Raw genomic sequence first — 21,648 nt, 5'->3', positions numbered from 1 at the left:
GTGGGGTTTTCCAGCTTCTCTTTGTTTTATATAAGCGTAAATTGAATATCTTTGAGCTTTGACCTATTGTTCGCACAAAACAAGCAATTTGAAGATGCCCTCTTAGACCCAGGAAACTCCCAATGGGCATTTTAAAAGTATTTTTAAATTCTATAGACAAAAAAACTAATTGAAAATGTGAAGAATCACTACTTGCAGCCCAAGCACGAAGCATGAAAGACTGGCAGATAAGAAGGAAAAGAACCAGGAACATTTGGCTGTATGTCTCTTTTCAACTCGCCGCCAATGAGTTCCCGAAAGGGCAAGGGAGGAAGAGAGAAAAGAAAATTAAGTGAGAAAGAAAAAAAAAGTAGAGAGAGCTGACGGGACATATCTAAAAGAAAAGATAGATTGGTCGGCACTATTGAAATAAACAGATTGGAAAATTAGAGGGAGGGACACACAGCGAGGAAGGAGGGCGAATGTAGCATCTAGTCTTTGTTCCGTTGTGTGGGTGTGCACACAACGGACACACACATACGTCAGGCTGCCACAACTCATCATCATCCCACAAAAAAAAAAAGAGAGAGAAAGAGAGCGAGAGAGGAAGAAGCGTCTTGCCGTTATCAGCACAATACAAACAACAACACAGTTTAGTCTGTCAGGTCACATCGAGACACAGTTCAGCGAGATACAGATTTGAATTGCACTTGTTTTCTACCATTTAACACTTCCCAAACAGAGAAACAACGTTCAACCTAAATTCTCTCTGCTATTTTTGAACTTATGATGTCAGCTGTGTCACCATAAGATATTTTACATTCATCCTAGAGTAATGTGTCTCCGATGGAGTGAGATGAGAGCTCCACTGATGCAGCAACTGCCATTTATTTCATTTGCATACTATTACAGCCGTTCGGCTTTGATTTGACATTTTGCTCGGGTAGCTGTGGGCGGATACATGTACGGTCACGGCCCAAAGCCTTACTAAAGATAGATGAGAGAAAGATACGTCAGACCAAATCTGTGGGCTCTTCTACTCACGCTGCGTATGACACGATTTTGCAGCTGAGGGGCGGTTTGTGCGGCGTCCACCACGTGTGTTCTTTGCGCACGCGCATGTAAGTCGGCTACTTGGTCACACAGGGGCTCTCTGTTGGGCATGTTCTGTTTTTAACTATCCATCCACACCCTTCAGAAAAAGAGAGGGAGAAAGAGACTGGACCTGTCCAAATAAATTACAGTAACCATTTGGAAGACAGTGAAAGAGAGAGGTGAGGAGGAAAGAAAGTGGGACACAACATAGATGCCGTGGGCACTCACTCTGTGACACTCCGACTGTCCAATATGATCACTGCCTTTGTAATGCTGCATAATCCCACATTCTTCAACAGAGTGTGTCAGCACTGGCTCTTCTAGGGAATCATGTTTTCATGGCTGTGAAGAGTGGGTGGTGCTACCTTTAATACTGCCATGAGTGATATTAGAGGTTAAACGATTAGTCAGTTACTTGATTAGCCAGTCAACGGACAATTGATCAACTATTTTTATTATCAATTAATTCTAGTTTTTAAGCAAAACTGACAAACGTGTTCGCTCCATTTGCTCATATATAAGGATTTGTCACACATCAGTAAACTGAATGCATTTGATCTGTTGGTCAAACAAAACAAGCAATTTGAGGATGTCACCTTTGGCTCTGAGAAATGGATATGAGCAGATTTAACTATACAAAACTGATGTTTTACACACAAAACTACTAATCAATTAAGAAATTAATCAGCAAATTAATAGGTAATGAAAATGTGTGTGTGTAATGTGTATTTCCCAAAATATTAAACTATTTGTTTAATCTTCTTTAGTTGAACAAGGCATGCAACTAATTAGAGCTTTTGAAATAATTTACATTGTTTCTGCTCATATACACAAGTGCTCAAAGTCTGTGTTTTTGTACATGCTAGCAGAGAACTAGAATCACATTGCCTTTCTCTTTTGTTTTCAGACACAGAAGCAGAGAGGAACGCACTGAAAGAGCACGTCTACCCCAAACTACGAGACTTCTGCAGGGAGAACTATGGGATTGAATTCCAGGTAACTTGCTCCCTTGCCTTTTTACTTCTTTCATCTGAACTTACCTATAGCTACCTATAGACCTGTGACTTCCAGAGCGGTAGTTTGCCAGAACTGACAGTTAAGTGTCTCCAAACCTACGTCTTGGCTCACGTATGGCTCCATTGCCTGGAGAAGTCCCCAGAGCCACATGCAGAGGTCCCTGTCCCTTTAAGTGGCCAGAAGGCCAGCATAGATAAGGCTTCCATCGGTGAGGCCTGGCACAAATCTAGCTGTGGATAAGGCAGCATGATGCAAGGGCTTTCCCTTTGTTGTTGTGGGAGAGTTGCCGCACTCTCCCAGTGGTGTCCACTGATCAAGATCATTTGCATTGCAAATCAGCATCAGTGTATACAGAAAGATTGCTGTCAGAGGTTTGTTTGTTTAACAAATCCAAGAGAGCCCTCGAGTCTGACGGAGATTTCTGCCATAGATTGTTGCTGGAGGGATTTGAGGAGTTTTGTTTGCAACGCGGGGACTTGCAACCCCTGAATTGTTTCGTAAGCTGTAGTCAGCGGGGTGTCGGCAGCTAATTCTCATTTCATGCTAAGAATGTTTGGATCATAAACAGCTCCAAGCACATACCATTCAAAGATGTTATAACAAGACTTAAGTCTTTAGAATACCATGTCTATATGCACAAGGATTGTCCAGTCGTTTGCACAGATGGCCATTGTTTATATTTTAGTGATTCTGAAGATTAGCTGGTTCTGACAGAATCATGTTTTCAAATTCTTGGCATACTATTTGAATATGAAAAAAAAAATTACAATTTGTTGAAAGTAAAACCCACACTGAATTTCAGCAGATTTAGTTAATTTAGTCACAGGTATAAGTCATGAAAGTATTTTGTTTTAGGTTAAAAATCCGAATCAGGATCAGTAAAACCTGACTGTCCATCTCAAGGCAGGCACAGCTCACATACGGTAAAAATATGCACACCAAGTTCTACTGGCATTTAATTTATTTTCCCTGGACAGAGGTTTCTGATAACGGTGGCCAAAAATTGAGGAAATGACTTTCGAAGGGAGAGTGACGGGTCGTATGTGATGAGATTTGTTGTATGTCTAAATGTTCAGTGTGTTATTCAGATTTTTACTTTAGATGAGCTAATTTACCCCCCAGTCATAGTTCCGTATAAACACTTCATTCTTAGACCATGTAGTAGGAAATGACAGGTGTTACATACATTTTACTGTACCACACCTCTCTTTTTGAAGCTTAGCCACCTGTACACATCTGTTTACACATGTGTAAACTAGATAAAACCACACTACAGACCTTGCTCTGGGACTGCTAAGAGAAATCAAAAACAAATAAATCCCTGCTTCTTAGAAATTTGGAGCTTTCGGTTGCAGTTAAAAACCACTTATCCTCAATCGCTGTTTTGTTGTTAAGCTTGTTTTCTCTTTGCAAATCTCTATCATAAGACTAGCAAGTTACTGAATACCATTGATCATTTGCCATCTATTGGAAAGCTCCAAAGCAATGAACATGCCAACCAAAGACAGTTTCACCACAGATTTAATGTCCCAATGATTCATAGTGATGAACCTAAAGCCTCTCTTATACTGTATGTCTTGCACCTACAGCCAGTTGAAGAACTTTGCATGGTTTAACACAGATATATATCCAATATCACATGTGCCACTCAAATCAGGTCAAAGGGTCAAAACCACCAAACAAAAAGACATAGTAAACATCCCTGCATTTCTCAAATTTCTGTGTGAGATATAGAGAAGTGATGATAATGCAGGAAAAGCCAGGCAGAGAGGTTTTGGCTCCGGTGTCTGTGGCCACGTGTCTGTCTGGTGATTCAGCTTGCTGTGACGAAGCGTGAGCTGAAATGATTATGCAGAAGGCCTGGGAGTTAATACTATGACTCACTTACTCCTCTGTCCCTCCTCCTCTATCCAAATCCCCCACTCCTCTTCCTCACCCACGCCATGTGAGGATTGTCACTTTAGCTAAAACCACAGTTTACTAGGGATTTGTGCTTGTGAATTAACATCTTAGTTATCAATCATTTTACGTGTGAAATCATAATGTTTTCATATGTGAGGAGATTCTTTTTCTAGTTGCATTCTTTTTTTTTTTTGCTTTGATTTGTAATTTATTTGCGATCCCCCCTCCCCTTTCACATTCACCCTCTGTCTCACACACGCATCCGCTGGCACACACTGACACACATATGCCAAGCTGATGAAACCCAGTTCTCCCCGGTCCCTCATCACTTGACTCAGTTTCCATCCAGAACCTTCCCTTAAGAGGGATGGAGAGGGATTGCAGGAGATGGAGAGAGGGATAGAGGGAGGAAGAGGGCATGGAAATCCAGCCCAGGGGCCAAGGGCAGCGTCCTCATTCAGTCAGTGCACAGCAGCAGCGGGGGGGGGGATCAGGCTCCATGATCCCTTTTTACCATTTCTATTCCCATGTTTTTTGCGCTCTTTTTTTCTCTCTCTTTTTTTTCTTTTACAGAAAACAGACACGCACAATGACAAAGAGTGGAAACGGAGGAGTGATGCTAGCGATACAGTGAGGATCAGGGTCAGGCGAGGTTTCAGCACGTCTGTAACCATACTAGATTACTGCTGGTGTGTGTGTGTGTGTGTGGGGGGGTGTGTGTGAGGTTTGGCTTGCCTTAATCAGTGGAAATAAAATAACCAGTCTCCAAACATGTGGTGTTATTGGTTAAACACTGATCAGTGGATTTTCCTGCTGGTTGTGGTTGAATTTTTGGCCACTCAAACACAGAGTCATTCGCCATCTGATTTATTTGTTGGGCCAGCCTGAGGATCTGGATCACGTAGGGTGGTATTGTATTGACACCGAACACCTGAATGGAGATGATAGTGAGACACATGCTGCGTTACAATCATCACAGGAGAAGCCAGGCAGTATTGTGTTTATTTGAGGTGAGACAGAGTGTGAACTGTGTTTTGCAGCGTAAAATAATATGCATTACTGCTCTTTTGGAGCGTGGCTGGTTGTTAATTGGTGGCACATCAAGCTGCTGACAGTGCTGGTGTTTTCTCTCTATTTGGGTTTGTTTAGGTCGACCTCATTTTGGATTAAATGTAACTATTCTCAGGTTTATTGGTATTGGCTTGGGTCTCTGTCTTTGAATATTATTCTGTGAACATCAGGTTTGGGTCAATTTTCCACAAGTCATATCAGTTCCTGAGAAGAGCCTTCTTTATTTTTCACAGTTTACACATGAAATTAAATTATTAACACATACAAATCAACAAATCGCTGATTTCTTACATTATAATCCAATGAAATACATAATTTAATACCTGTCTGTTATTGGGTCCATTATCAGACGTACCACTTACCATATTTATTAATGGATAGACTTATCAAATAAATTGGGTTTTTTTGTGGCTTGGCAGACTCTTAAACAACACTGATGTCCTCTTGGAATATGGTTTAGTTTGTCTGCTAGTATTACTGCTGTTGTTGTTGCAGTTTGTCTTTCATATGTTTTCTGTTGTGACCTGTACGACTTATGTCTCTTTTGTTATTTGTCACTGTGCACTGGCGGCCAATCTAGTTTCCCTTGTGGGGAATAATAAAGTTATTTAATAAAGTTATCTATTCTCTTTTTTGGCAGCCAGGAAACAGGAAACTATTTTTTGAAGGCGCATGTGTTTTTATTGTTGCAGCACCTGATAACATCCCAGTGAACTGGTTTGATCATTTGCAGCTTAAAAGGCATTTAAGTATCTATTAAATCTGGACTAAATTTGTTTATTTGAAATTAGTTAAAACTAATTAACTAAAAAAAAAGTCCAGTTGACATGTTGATTCCATTTCATGGTTACTTTGGAAGTTGGAGTTTGGTGCTGATGAATCACATTATACTGAGAGTGATGTTTCTAATATTTTTTGTCCATCCTATTCATATCAACAATGGCAGACTAAATGTTAGAGGTGAAAACTAAAGTTTCTACATGTAGCAGCTGGTGCCACAGGATTTCCTGGACATATTTACAGCCACAGCTGCACAAAAGCAGCTATGAATTAAAATTCTTTACAAACACCACAGCGTTATTGCAGGGGATTATGAGAGAGATGCCACAGCAATACTGCAACAGGGATTTATTATTTATTAGTATTAACAGTTTTTATTGTGGGAATGTACATTTGTCATCCAGTACAACTCTAAAATCCCAGTTCCCACTATCTTGACCCATCTTGCAATTCTAAGACATAATTCATCTTGTTACAGTACTATCACTTCCCCCACATGCAGGAGTGAAACTGACTACCAGGGCTGCTGGAAGCAGTTAATAATGTGGTCAAACCTCGCTATGGTTGACAAACTCACTGCCCATCACACACACACACACACACACACACACACACGCACGCACACACACACACAAACACACTCCGACAGTACAATTATAATAAAAGTTTCCTGGCCACAGCTGTGCAAATCTATTCAACGGCTGTCACTCAGGCGTCTTTTACAACTCACAACACAAGCAGCAAGATAGAAGACAAGATGAGGGGTGAGACGACATTTCACGACTATTAAAAAAAAGCCTTTTCATAAAGTCTATTATGCTTGCACTTAAAGGAGAGAGAGTATGGCTGTCACATTGGCTTTGTCAGAAAAGACGCAGTGCTCTTCGAATATGTCACCCACTTAAAAATTTAAAAGCTAATAATTTATTTTTTAGGTCTTTTCACAAGCTCTTAAATAGCTTTTATTGACAAAAAGGTTCTCTCCATTTTGTGATAGACAATCTCAAGCGTGACCATACGTTTTTGCACTTTCTACAGACTGAAAGTTCAGATGCAGAAAACTTGAAAAAGAGAAACACTTCAAAGCATGAAGTATGGCATGAACCCTGTTTATTCATCAGTCTTCCATCTGTTTACCTGGCTGCCATATTTCTTGTTTTTGTCTCTCTCACTCTTCTCTCAGTCTGTTTCTTTTCGCTCTTTGGCAGCAGACCACCATCTCCATTCACTGTCCTGCTCCGAGATGTTCTTTTTCCTCTATTCAGTCTCTACAGAAATACATCAATATGCCAACTGCCTCCTAGGGAATGATTCTGACAATCAGCAAAGATAATCAAAAATCGAATAGTAAATACATCTAAGGCTTCAGTTATGCTGTATTTTTACAACCCTTGGGAGAACTCTTCTGTAGAGAGGATGTCTTATTACTGTCTCCATGAAGGTTATATTTTCAGCCCCGTCAGTTTATCTGTTGTCAGCAGGATATCTCAGAAAATATGAACATATTTCTCCTAAATGTGACGGACAGATGGTTTAAATTGGTTGGATAAAATCAAGTGTTTTTTAAATCCAAACTGTGAAACTGACAGAGACCTGATTCTGAATTCTGTTTAAGTTGGTTTTTTTTTAATAAAAATCTAAATATAAGTGATCTCATTGATCTTTGAAAGTAATTAAACTTCTTAGTACCCTCTACTAACACCTACACTTTCTCTCCTACCCCTAAAGCAGCCTTAGCTCCGGTCAGCCTTCGTTTACTGGGTAGCCGGACTGACTAAGAGACACTTAGCTGCACAGTAGTGGTCTGCAGTTAACCCACCGGTTGAAGAAGAGTGAAGTTACCCAAGTGATATACTGCAGGTCACGTTTCTCTGATTAGAGAAATAAATGGACTCAGAGCAACAGGTTCCCTTGAGCAGCAGTTTGTTTACACCATTAGAGTAAACTTGTAGAGCCTAAGGTTTGAGGCTTGTATTCGGTTAAAATGCAAAACAGCCTGTATGCCCCAAGATATTCAGTTTCTAAAACACTTTCATTGATTTGAAAATGAATGTATTGTATTTTAACAACAACGGGTTTTGATGAGTGTAGAAATGTCCAGATTGATTGAGCTATAGGGCAGCTGAGAGATGAGAATATATAGAAGAAGCTGTGTTGATACTTTGACTCCACTCCCAGTATACACTGGCTCTCATGAATTTTAAGACATTTTTATCAAGTCTGGCAAATATTCCGATGTCCCACAGGCAATATTAGCCGTAGAAAGAATGCAAACAGTTGAATTTCAATTATTTCTGTCCATTATTATAGTTCAGGTTTGTTCGTTAAGCCTCCTTTAAGAGGGGTTTTACTGCAGAAGCAGTTTGAAAGTTAAGTTTTCAACTGAAAAGAAGCCGAACTTTTCTCAATTACTGCAGTGTGCACAGGCTGGCCAGCAACACCTGCGTCATTCTACTGTGCTGTGATTAGTTTTTCCCTGCGAGTTTATGTCTTGGGTTGAGAAGCTTCCAAGTTGTGCCCGCTCCCATTTAACTCTCAAGCACCTCCATCTGGCGTGGATGCCACTGAACAAACAAACCTCAACTCACATTAAGAATGCTTCTCCCAAAGCTGTGGTCGACAGGCTCTAGAGTACACACAAGCTTTCTTTTCAGCGTACTGCAAGCCTTAGAGTTACTATCAAGAACCTTCTGCCACGAAATTGTATCTCCCTGAGCAGTTTAACCGAAAGCCTGCTCCCTCTGTTAGAGGTGCCTCATTATAGTCATCATAAATCATGTGATCTCAGTACCTCAAGTCTTTGACTGGCTCTTTAACCTTAACTTGCTATGGTTGAGCTACAACGTCAGTGTGTCAGAGCTTGACACAAGGTGTGACATGTGAAATTTCCTCTCAGATCTCATTATTGACAACCTGATTCAACTTTATTAGACTCATGAAGTATAAATGTGACCTCCTATCATAGCTGGCAGACTATTTAAATAACTAAAACATAGCATTAAGAGATCTAAAACTGAAGAGTAAAGCCGACTTAACCTCCATCCATGTGATCTGTCTCTGCTTGTTTTTTCAAACAGTTTGTATTTCATATCACTGGTAAAATTTCATATTTGGTGACGGATTTGCTACTAAAACCTGCATTTTCCTCAAGCACTAAGAAAGCTGTATTCATCAAATATTCTTAGAGATTTACTACATGTTCTTAATAAAATTGCCTGCGGTGGGGAGCTTAAGACATATTTATGTTGGCTCTGTATCTATTTTTACTGTTGTCTTTTGCCTGAGAGTCTTTCTGTTGGTGGGGTTTTTCCGCCTTTTTCCCGCCTGATTTCATGCCCTTTCTTCCTGGGCATCTTGGGCATAATCCCAAAGTCTAATAGTCTAACATTCAATAAATAAAAAAGGCTTCTCCTGCACTTGACCTGCCATCGGCAAACGCCTTCCAAGGGCATTAGAAAGCAGCTTAGCAGAAGCTGCTTCGGCTCTTATGTAAGTAACGGCATCCTCACCACCATAGTTTAGGGGAAGAGTGGTGGTGGGGTGGTGGGGCGAGTAATCAGAGAGTGGAAGAGCAAAGACAAAGTTGGCTGAAAGAAAAAGACACAAGGAAGCTGTGAAACATTTCCAGCCAGATCCGGTCCCACAGGAATCTTTTTTTTTCTGACTGTGCCTCCTTAACTAATCCCCCGTCCAAGCACTTTCCCTCTTGACCTCAGTTATGTGTCCTTGCCTATTTTGGATAAACATTCCTCGACTGTCTTTTCTTCCCTTTTCTCCCTCATCCCTCCATACTCCAGTGAAGCGCGGCAGGTGACAGGGCAAATTTAATCAGTCCATCCTCCCCACACACATGCACGCAGCGCATGGATATGACTAATGTCTTCATTTATCTTTTAATTACCGTGCATCCTCCCAATCACCTGCTGAAACCCAGTAGAAACCCATCGTAATCGGGGGCGCTCATCTCACTTCATTCCCCCTCCCTCCGGTCCTTGTCAACACAAGGCCGATTGCAGTCTCCCACACATGTGCGTTGGAAGTTGGAAGTAGATTAGTGACACTGATACACAGTGACTGATGGGCTAAGCAATGAGTTTTCCACAACAGGCCGACATGAGGGATGCTTATCATGTGCGCACTAGTGAGTGGGAGAGATTCTTTCCAAAGTAAAAGCCTTTGGTGACTGACAACATGTACATCCACGTAACTATACTTTATCCTAATATACCTAGTCAGCCCATGTGTAATTTTCTTATCACACATTCACACGTTTATATCTATGTTGGTAGCAGTGCCAAAAAAATTCCATCTCCAACAATTGTGATAATCAGTATATCAAGCAAAAATGCCAAATATTCTCTACAGTGGTGTCTCAAAGGTGAGAATTTGCAATTAATTTGCTACCGTTTAATATAATCTAGAGCTAAAACAGCTAGTTATTTAATGGATGAGTCAAGCAAAAGAAAATATATTTTGAAAATCAATTAATCATTTAAGTAATTTTCAAGCCAATTTCCAAATGAGGATTTCCTGCTTGTCCTTGTCTTACGTGATAATAAATGCAATATATTTTGGCTGAGGACTGTTGAAAATTGAAGACAATTAATCAACTATACAGTTAATCATAGAAAATAGATGAATGAAGTGGTTCCCTCCAGCTTCCAACACAAACCTGAATGGCGGTGATATGATCCACAGGACAGGAAAACAAAGAAATTATATTTGCCTGCTACACAACTTTTTTCTAGTGTCTGCATGTTTTTTGTGGACTACCTTTACTGGAAAGGTGATATTACACCCTTTGGTTGAAGTGGTCACTACAAATAGACATACACTGTGTGACATGGAGTCACAACTACATATTAGGTGTTACAAGACAGACAGGTTGGAAACAACTGGACTGATTGTTAGTGAAAATATTTGTTAATTGCAGCCCGAGGCTGTGCAAGAAATCTGGAGCTAGCTGACAGCTGTCTCCATCCACAGTAATACAGCTGCTCGCAGGTGCACAGTGACAATCAAGCAGATGAGCTGAGGTGTAGCTCCAGCCCTCCTCCTGCTCCCACCAATAATGGGAGAGGCAGATATCTCCCAGACTGTCAAAGTAAAGTACCACACTTTCAATTTCAGTGCCGTCCAGTTGCACAGGGCTGCCAGTCACTGCTGTTCTCTGCCACACTGCAGATGTGTCAGTCATTGTGCCAGGCTAAACTCATTTGAGCTAGCTAGTCTGGTGAGCAGCAGAGCATGAAGGAAGACAGCAGCCCTCACTGCTGAATCACTTTGGCTTCACCTCATCACCCCCTGCAAAACCCTCTACTCTTTACTCATCGCCTCTGCCATCAGGGAGACAAACCAGCAGAATAGCTGCAAGAGAGAAGAAGAAGAAGAAGAAGAAGAAAAGAAGAAGAATCATAAGATCACGCACATTATGCATTTTGGGGGCTGAAACCTGAGACTCCAAGCAGCAAAGGCCATGAGGCATAATGTATCTTTTAAAGCTGCATGTTAGGCCCCAACCAGTAGTCTAAAAGCTATCTGAGACCCAGGAAGCTGCCTGTGGGAGGGCTTGTTTTCCTCTTAGGCAAGCCTGAGCCAGCAGCAGCGTGGCGTGGGCCACACACACATTTACAGGCGTTTCCTCACCTCTCTCTGTCCGGTGGGAGATTCCCCCTGTGGCGTGTTTACAGTCTGAATTGTCTGAGCTGCCAAAACTTGTGATGAATGTGTTGAGGGAGACCTCCTCTGTCGCGGTTGTATGTGTGTGTCTGTGTCTGTGTCTGTGTGTGTGTGTGTGTGTTCAGTCAGTCCTTTTAGCTGGTGTCTAGTGGTGAGAGTGGTGTAGTGCTTTTCAGTCACACAGAGCAGGTGTGTGTGTTGAAAACAGTGATGGCTTTAGTTCAACTGAAATTAGAGGCAATATAGATTAAGTCTACTGATCCTCAGCCGTTTTGCTTTTATTTAATTAAACCTTGGCATCGGTTTTCCTTAAATTCCCTTAAATACATTGTATCTCTGTTTAAATGATTTTCTGCTTTTTTCTCAATCAAGTTCATTACATTTCGTTGTGTGCACAGAAACAGATCACTCTGTATTTGGTTGTGATGAAACAATAATATGTTTGCAAGCTTGACAATTACTATAAAAAAAGGCTTTTGCAGGAGAAAAATACATGTCTTCAGGTGTTTTCTACAACAGCAAATTCCCTCTGTAAAGCAAGCGTATAACCCTGTTTTTAAAAAAAGCTCCATCATTTGCTTATTCTGAACTGCAGAAGGTGTTTGTGCTATTTATTCTCTTCTATTGTTGAACTATTTCACAAAAGACAAGAAAAACTTTTCTATTTAGAGATGTATAACACAGTTTCTACTATGAGTTAGCTATGCTGCTTACATTTTATGGGTTTTTTTTGTTGCTCTCCTGAAAATATGCTGACATAACACTATATTTGTGTGTGTTTCCAGGTGGTGGACCTGTACTGGGGCGTAGATCCAGAGGAGTGGGACAGTCCAGAGTTGCAGCGACTGAGAATGAAGCTCCTGGAGGAATGTCTGAAGACTTCAGCGGGACCGTGTTTTGTTGTGAGTATTACACGCTGCATGGATTACAGTTAAATTAGACGTGTAACGGATTATACGGGTCTGTTTGGATGTTATCTAAATTCACATCTCTGTGTGTCCACACTTTAAATAATAAGTAGAAAATCAGTTTAAATCTGTGTCTGCTTCGGTTTCTCCCACCTTCCCTCCCTATCTCATTATATGGCTTTAAGACTGGTCTGTTCTCAGGCTGTGCTTTCGAAGATGTAATAACACTGAGAAACTACCTGATAATAATGAAATCACGTTTTTCATGCAGATCTGTCTTTTTGTAAGTCCTGTCTTGGTCACATTCGAAAAGTGACACAGAAACGACAAGAGTTACAGTAGCTTTTCAAGTCCTTTTGTGGCAGCTTTTGACAAGTATACACTCTAGAGACCTCTTTCATGTCTTTTTTTAACATGCTCAGTCGACAGAGGGGCCGTACTCGTGTTAGAGAATAGTAAACAGCATATGTACGGCAGCAAAATTTAAACGACTTGACAAATGTGACGAAGACGCTCCATCAAAAAGCTTGGGCAAGTATACTTTAAAACACTGAAAATCCATGGAAAGCTAAAATTACACTTGTGTGAATGAGTTATGTGAAGACCTCTGCAAGGAGAGAGAGAGTGGCATGAAGCGTAATTACGGCTGACATTTCAGTGATCTTTTTTAGATAATTTTAGGCCACATAAAAAAGTCAGGCACGAGGAAAGGAAAGGGTGAAGACAGGAGTGAAGAGACGAAGACGACGGGAAGAGAAATTGATGGTGAATTATTCAAATGGAACAGATCCGTTTCTAGAGGTTGAAATTGAGGTGAGAGATCACAGGGAGGGGTAATGCATTATGGGTAGGACAGGAGCCCTGGTCTCCAGGGAGCATAATCTCCTTCCCCAGACTGAGTTTTGTATTTCCTTCTCCCACCCTGTATGCTCTGCCTCCTCCTGCTTCTCTCATTTACAAGTTCTCTATGACAAACAAAACAAAACAAAACAAACAAAAAAAAATCTGCATCTTAATCCATTCCAGTTTATTTGTAGCAGAGTGATGCTCCTTATTTCAGGCCAGTGTCTCTCATTCCAGAAACAGTCTTCTATCAGGTAACAGTGCGTGAGAAACAAAAAGAAGTGACCATATTCCACTGCCAAATTCTGACACTGGTTTTGATCTAATCTGAAAATATACATTTTTCACTGCACTCACATGGGAAAGATATACATAATTATGTAAATTCAAAGTATGTGCACAGTTGATACTTTGCTTCCAGGCTCCAGGCTCCTCACGAGAATACACCAGCCTCAGCACGGCAGAGTTTGGGACGGGACAATAATAAACTCACCCCCTAACAACTACATTAGATGCAGACTCTGACACCAGCCATTATGTGGAATCACTAAGCTAACTTAGTGATTCCAATATACCAATACAGCCTCATAATAGTCAAACATGCGTATTATGCCATGTCCATGACAACTAAGAAAACTCCATCTGCAGGTAAGGAGATATGTGCTTGAAAGATCTGAAACAAGCTTATGGAAGGTCCCCAGGTTAAGCTTGTGTTGTCAAAGTGAGCATCGTATTTTGCAAGAAAGCGTCATAAAGCACGAGCCAAACAACAATAAAAGCAAATGAACTCACACCACATGTTAACTCATTTACAATCAACAGAAAAGTAGATAGAGGGTAACAGTGTAGCAGAAATATGACATAATCCACAAAACAGATCTGCAGTGAAGCAGTAACACAGGCAGCACTGTTGCAGAAGCTACTGCTCTCACCAAGCACACAGTATATAACACACCACTAAACAGAGCCAGCACATCAGCTCACATAAGTTAGCCCAAGCAAAAAATTTAACTTACCTCAGTGAAAAACTGTGGCAGTTTCCACTGTCCCAAGCAGAGTCATCACAAATAGGAAAACCGTCTTTGGCTTAAAATGGCATCTCTAGTCCAGAGTGGGCATGACAAACAATTGATGAAGACAATCAGGAAACACCAACAGAGGTCGAGGCAGTGCAGGGCAAGCAGTAATGTTCTGTTAAAGCTGCCTTAAAGCCACATAATCAGTGTTAACAAGCATGCTTTCTTATGAAATGCTTTTTTATTAACTGCAGCAGCACTAGCACTAGTGTTAGCAGCAAAGTTAGCAGGTGTGGTTGCACCTCAAAAAAGTAGGCGGGGCACTAACAGCTTGAACAGACCATCCCCCACCAAAAGGTGTGTTGGATATGTGTTGCAGGGAGTAGAGTTTGTCATGTGACTGTAGCAGCCTGCATGATTTTTCTGCCTGGTATACAACACTTTGCATAAAAGTTGCCATAAAATACATACATATATATTGTATGTGAAATGTTGTTGTCATATATGGTGAAGAAGAATATTTCTTGCCACATCTTACAGGAGTATTTGTTACAGATCCTGCCTGGGTACCTTGGTACTGAGCCCAGCACTTTGAACAGTTGATTGCTGTTAGTGTTGGCAGTCCAGGAGTTGTGTTAAACTTTTAGACTGCATTGTGAAACTTGATGTCATGGCCTCTAAAGCCCAATGAGACATTGTATGTGGTCTGGGGCTGTACAGTATAAGCTCAATCAGGCTAAACGGGGTTGAAATGAACAGATCTGAGGTAAAAAGAAGTGACACAGCCTCCCCCTTTTTTTGCTGCTGGCTTGCTGTTTGCTGTGGTGTTGTACACGCCGCACTGATTTCATTCATTCCCATCAGCTTCGCCGCCCTCTGTCCCTGCTGCAATTTCACCATCTTAACCCCAACTGACCCCAAGCAATACCAGACAACACACTGAGGGAAAGTAAATGCACACAAACTCAGGTACACACACACACAGACACACAGACACACAGACACACACACACTTTTCCAGCTCTTTGTTCTTTCTCCCTCTGATTCACCTTTCTTTCTCTCTCCTGCTTCCAAACACACACCCACACATACAAACAGAGCATCTTGACCTGAGGCATTTTCTCTGTCATGAGATTGAGAATCAGCTGGGGTTTACTCTAATGCTGGGTGATACAGACTCTTTACACCCCTCTACACACCCACATACTCCAGAGACACACACATGCATCTATGGTGCACGTCCTCCCCATCTGGCTGGTTAAATCTTTAATGGCATATTCTAATGCTCTGCTCTCGGTGGTGAATACAGGATTTTTTTTGCTGAGGAGCCCACAATAGCTCCGCAGAATTAAGTCCCATTCAGACATGTCAGAGCCAGCTGCTGCGCTCCCTGCAGCCTGGTTCCCCGTCGTCGCCACACAGGCTGGCTGGCCCTGTTTCCAGGACTGGGGTGCTCCAAGCGGCAACGGTGGCGGCCGATCCTTTGATCAGGGACTTGGATCCTCGATCATGACAGTTCTAGGTTGTCTGGGCCATCTTCGGAATACCATTGTTTATTTCTACAGGGTGGTAGACCTAGATATATATATGTAAGGATGGGCAAAATGTCAGCAGAATTTAGGGTCTTGTTGTTTCTGCAACAACATACAGTAGGTTTCACACCGTGCGTGTAAGGTTGTGTGTGTGTTGTGTGTATATGGTCTCTCCTGTGCTTTCGTTTCCCTCATTTTCTTTCTTGTTTCGGTCTCTTTCAAACCTTAGTGGACATGCAGCCATGCTGGTCTCAACACACCATTTATCATCACCTTCACCCACTCAGGTGCCCACCTCAAATGCTGCTGCACAACTGTCACCCCAGCTAACATGCATGCACACATAGTGCACATATACACACAACCACATGGCTGTACGGAGACTTCAAAGAGAAGCTGCTCTGGGGGTCTGAAGCCCACAACAACAACTGTCACAGAGCCCAGTGCATGGATCAGAGGGGAGAAAGTGGATGAAACAGAAGAATACAGGGGGTGTGATGTGCTTGTATCAGAGAGAAGAGGAGAGATAAATAGAGGGGGAGGTGGTGAGAAAAGGGCAGGATGGGAGTTCGAGGAGGGAAGAACAGGTTCCTTAGAAACACTACAGAGGAAACAGAGAGACAGGGTTGACATGCGTAGTGTAGGTGTGTTTCCTGCTGCCACAGAGGATCTGTGCAACAACTGGAAACCTCTTACTACTCTCCTCATTCACCTCCATGAATCATTCAGGGCTGTGAAGTCCCTCCTGTTATTCAGTATCAAAATAATAGCTTTAGATATCTCGTCTAGTCCTTATCTCTTTTATGTATTTCTGTTTTGTAACCTCTATGTAAGGACTCTTCATCTCAACCTTGTTATTGCTATAAAAGCAAGTTCTTTTCATCTAGCAGGAGTGTGTGACCATCAAGGTTTAGAGTTGTCTTAGTTCATAAAAACAGAGAGAGTCAATTGTTATATAACCAGCTTTTTATTGGACATGTCAGTCTTTCTTTATGACTAAGAGTCAGTTGCAGCAAGTGTCTTTCAAAGGGCACTGCTGAATACAAGACAGGCGGCAGTGAACACACACACCACACCACACCTGGGTGAGGGGGGCTTTTCTCTAACCTGTCGATCCAATAAAGCTGGTTTCCATAGCAATAGCAGGGGTTGGCATGGTGATGGTGTCATTGACCCGGAGATTAAGCATGACAATGAGCCATGACTGTTTTTTTTTTTTCTTTTCTTTTTTCCCTCCCTTCTTCTTTCCTCACCTCTCCTCTGCTCTCCAACAGTCTCAAATTCCCTCATGTAAAAAACACTAAAACTTGATAAATGCCTCAAGGACGCGTATCGGCAAACAGTATGCAGACCCTCATCCAGTTTTGCAGCTCTTTGTTTCCACTTGTCTGGGCCATGTAGCAGGTTTACTGGATGTAAGAGGATAGTTGAGGATACTGTAGCTCTTATTTTCTCTCTGCTGCTCCTCCATTCAGTTAACATGATGTAACTGCTAATGTGATAGGTTAGACTGGCTTTACGCTCTCATCCTTAGTGCAAATTGATCGGCATACCAAATACTTGGGAGTCAAGAATTCAGCAAAGAAGGAAACTTGCAAGAATTCAACAAAAAGAGGTGCTCATTTGATGTTGGGAATTGTGTCTGTCTGTATTGCTTGTGCAGAGATTGCTCATATTCAAATGTTGCATCACAGTCACTCTGAAGCTTTTGCTGTAAATCCATGCAATGTATGAACGTTTTGACAAATAGTGTTCAAACCGGAGTCTCCATGCATACTAAATTCACTTGCTTTTAAACACCTTTCTTTATCTGTATGTTTTAACTATAAGGTTAACGTTATTGTGTATTATTCTCATAGTCAATAAATCCCATGAAAAGACCAAAACCAACATAGTGTCAGTTCATCTAGTCATACTTCTGACTTCCATACAGCATTCAAAGCCTATTTATTCCTACTGAAGATGTAAATCTTTAAAACAGGATTGTTTTTTATAAAAGGTTCATTCATTTCCTAAAAAAAAGCTGCGCATGGTAGTGTTTAGGAAACATTACTCAAACAGGAGTAATCTTTCAGGACTAGATTTAGCAGTGGATGAATACACATTTGCTGACCTTGTGAGAATTTACAGTAACAAAACAGTGTACTGTCTTGAATCATTGCATTGTTTTGTGTTTGTACAAAACTATAGTCTACATTGACGTCTTGTTTACTGAAAAAACAGTATATCAATACAATTAGAGTATACTGTATGTAGTATGGAATTGGTTTTGCTACTGAGTTAAACACTGCGCTGTGAGTGAGTGTGCATGTAACTGAAAATTAAATATTTTCCCTTTTTCTCTCTGCAGTGCCAAAGCTTATACAGCAAATATCAGAACAGTTGACTGTGTGTTTCATTGATTGATTGACTGCGTTAGTGATTGATTGGTTGATTCATGCTGTTGCTGCGTATAATATCTTAGTTGCCTCTCCCAACTGGCTCATCAGATAAAGTGCACTTAGTCAGAGTATAAAACCCCGTCCAAGGATGAAAAGCCCAGAGGAGGGAGGAGGGAGGGAGGCAGCGGAATGCAGCTAAAACTGGAATTGCATTTGGCCCCCCATCTGCTTTGCTATTGTCACTTTAGCCTCCTATGTTTCTTGCACCTGCGGCTGCTGAAGTGTAATAAGAACTACTGCAACCCCTTGGTCCCCTCTCAAAAGAGAGACACACACAGACTGTACATGAACACACACATACACATAGGAGTGAAGTTCTAGCCTGTCAGCTGCTGTGCTGTAATCCACTTTAGATGGCCTCATTCCAGGCCTGCTCTCTGGCTAAGACAGGGGTGTTAAAACCACCCGGGAAATATTTGGACATTTTTTACAGTTTGGCTTTGGTAAGTCAAGTGGATGACAGACGTGACAGTAGATTACACACAAGGGTGAAGTGGTGTGAATGTGAGTGTGTGTGTGTGTGTGTGTGTGTGTGTGTGTGTGTGTGTGTGTGTGTGTGTGTGTGTGTGTGTGTGTGTGTGTGTGTGTGTGTGTGTGTGTGTGTGTGTGTGTTAGCATTTGAACACCTGATTTTGATGGGAAACACCAGTTGGTTTTATCCTAATCTCTATCTCAACACACACACACACACACACACACACACATAAAATTCATCCTGCTATATCACCGCAAGGCAAGCTGACAGAGACTTTGTCAGCAACTTGGAGAGTGACTGTTCTCCCTGCTCTCTCTCTCTCTCTCTCTCTCTCTCTCTCACTCTCACTATACGTCTCTCTCTCTCTCTCTCTCTCTGCATTACTGTAGTTCAGCTTAGGCCTCCATCCTCTACTGACACATCACTGCAGCACCATGAGTCATAGAGGGCCATCTAAAGCAGGTGAATGAGGTGACCTGTAGGAAATCCCAGTGACTGGAGAATCTGTCTCTTCACAGGTTCTTAGCTCTAATGTGTCCCTAAGCAGTCGTGTTACTTGTTTGTAGGCTGTCGTAGCTAAAATAGCTAGTTAGTTAGTTAATTTAATTCCCATGGCATTATCCATGTGGAATGGATGAATGTATATACAATACATTAAATACAATAATTGACCATCCACTGAGCCCCTCCCTAAAATAGTGATTGTCCAATCACTGCACAAATTTGTCATTAAATATCATTTTGTGGGGTCTCAGGTTATGTTAAAAAAAACAAAAAAAAGCCCTGTTCATAATAGGACATCTATTGTGTAGCTGCTTCTCGAAGCTACTTTATCAGCGTGTCGGCTAATGTCAGTAGCTTTGTCCTGCCCTTTTAACCCGACCAAATGTTGGTCAAGATGGTATTACGTTAACCTAACACACTGGTAAGTCCTCATCCAAAAGCCTAAGTATGTAAGCTGAGCAGCTAAACAAAGTTTTGTTAAAATCCTAAATGTTTCCATATCCTTCTTAACAAAACAAAAGGGAGCAACATTGTATGCTCTTTATTTATAAGGCTCTACTGCAAAAACTGCCCAGTTACCTCTGCTGTGTAGGTACATTTAAATACAGCGCTTACAATGTCAGGACATTTAAACTTTAGCTGTACCCCGTGTTCACACTGAACTTGGAAAAACTGGGTTCAAATACCCTGCTGCATACAGGTGGAATGAGCTCCAGAAAATGCTGAAAATGAAGTTACATTCTCTTATTTCACTGAAACATTTTAAAAGGTTGTATTTATGCATTTAAAATCACACTTGCACAATGAGTCATTAAAAAGTCATAGTTTTCTACCAATTCATGGAGCGAACGTGAGCTACAACTGATGAAATCTGCTAATGACAGCTGAAAAATAAACACTGCCTTTATTTACTTCTATCTGAAATAACGAAGCCATTGCTTCGAGTGGTAATTCTGCCCCTGTTATCACAGTGACCTGCACACATGCTGCACAAGTATGAAACTCCTGACAAGCACGAATCCTTTAGATCACAATTTATCCCAATGAGATCTCATGTTTTGAAAGCAACTGTCAAAAAATAAGGCAGTTAAATATTTCTTTTGAAGTACCCTGAGCTAAAACGTACACCTGTCACTGGAAACATTTTGGGCTCGAATCCAGCTTGTGACCTTTCCTATCAATCACAAGTAAAGATAGCGAGCTACCTGCCCTACTTAGCTATTTATTTTGGCAGGTAGAGAGCACAAAGCATTAAACACAGGGGAAATCCCAACTTTCTTCCTCTATTTGTTATTTATATTGTTTCTGTGTTTTAGATATCCTCAGCTCTTGTTTTGTTCTTCAATTGCATTCTTTTCTCATTAGGCATCTTGCTTTGTTGGACATGTTCTCAAGAGTTTATTCATTCATTACCTAGCAGAACTATATCTTTTAACCTACTATCTGATCCTTTGTCTTTGGACTTTAAACTTGCTTTTCGGTGCCGGTTACACTCATTTATTCTACTGTTTCACTGAATAAGAGTGTCAGCGAAATGCTTATGTAATGATACATGAAAACGAAGAGTGAGTTTGTATCCAAAACGTAATAGCCAACCTTGCAAGTGACACCTCCTCCTCCAGAACAACTGATACTGGACGTAGAAGCTATTTTCTAGATCCAAAAGATGCTGTAACGTGAACCTTTGGTACCAAATTTGTGCAACATGGACACAAAACTCTGTGAATATAAATGAATCTAGCACAGGCATTTGTGGGTTTTGAGAGTAGGCCGTCCTACAGACCATGCCACATGCCATCATCTGATTCTGCTTGTTCTCTGCATCTGTTCCCACTGCGAATGCCAAGGGAACGAGGAGTCCAACATGGAGTGGCTTTGAAGCGTCATTGCCTTGAGCATACAAACGTAGTTTTCCTGCTCATCGGAGCTCACAGTCATTTGGCGTGTCCCTCACTCGCTCTGCATCTTTCGCCCCGAGGCCTTAGCTGCATGTGAATTACAACACATGGAGTAAAGATCAGCTGGTCATGTAGAGGAGGGTCTCCAGTGATTTCTTTTTCTTTTCTTTTTTTTTTGCTCTTGTTGTCCTCGACTATGATTGATAGAGCACATCATGAGCCGTGCCAGTAAATGGTCCTGATCATTTCCGATGGTATTGAATTGGTGTGTGCATAGATGCTGAGGGGAAAAAAGTAGACTCATTGGAGCTTATGGTAGATACGCCACGTGGAGTGAGAAATAATAGTGGCATGAAAAAGCCACCATTTAATATGATAATGCCTAATTATGCAGCTACTATGCTGAGTGTTCTGGTTTCTGACTAAAGAGATTGTGCAGAGAGATTGTCGTTGTTGGCTTTGGTATGTAAGACTGATGATGATGATGAGGAAGGCAGTGATTGTGATG

General features: G+C 41.3%; 1 protein-coding gene across 1 annotated transcript in view; it reads left to right on the top strand.

The window, feature by feature from the left end:
• nwd2 (NACHT and WD repeat domain containing 2) overlaps positions 1-21,648 on the top strand; it is a 43,419-nt gene that overhangs the window by 8,265 nt on the left and 13,506 nt on the right. Inside the window, exons 3-4 of the mRNA XM_022760793.1 lie at positions 1,982-2,070; positions 12,309-12,425. Of these exons, the coding sequence (XP_022616514.1) occupies positions 1,982-2,070; positions 12,309-12,425 (206 nt within the window). The remainder of the gene's footprint in view (positions 1-1,981; positions 2,071-12,308; positions 12,426-21,648) is intronic.

This window comes from Seriola dumerili, unplaced genomic scaffold (assembly GCF_002260705.1).
Source record: "Seriola dumerili isolate Sdu_G_001 unplaced genomic scaffold, Sdu_1.0 BDQW01000362.1, whole genome shotgun sequence".
In the NCBI taxonomy this organism is placed as follows: Eukaryota; Metazoa; Chordata; class Actinopteri; order Carangiformes; family Carangidae; genus Seriola; species Seriola dumerili.
Note: the sequence above shows the minus strand (reverse complement) of the source record. Positions and strands in the feature narration are given on the sequence as shown.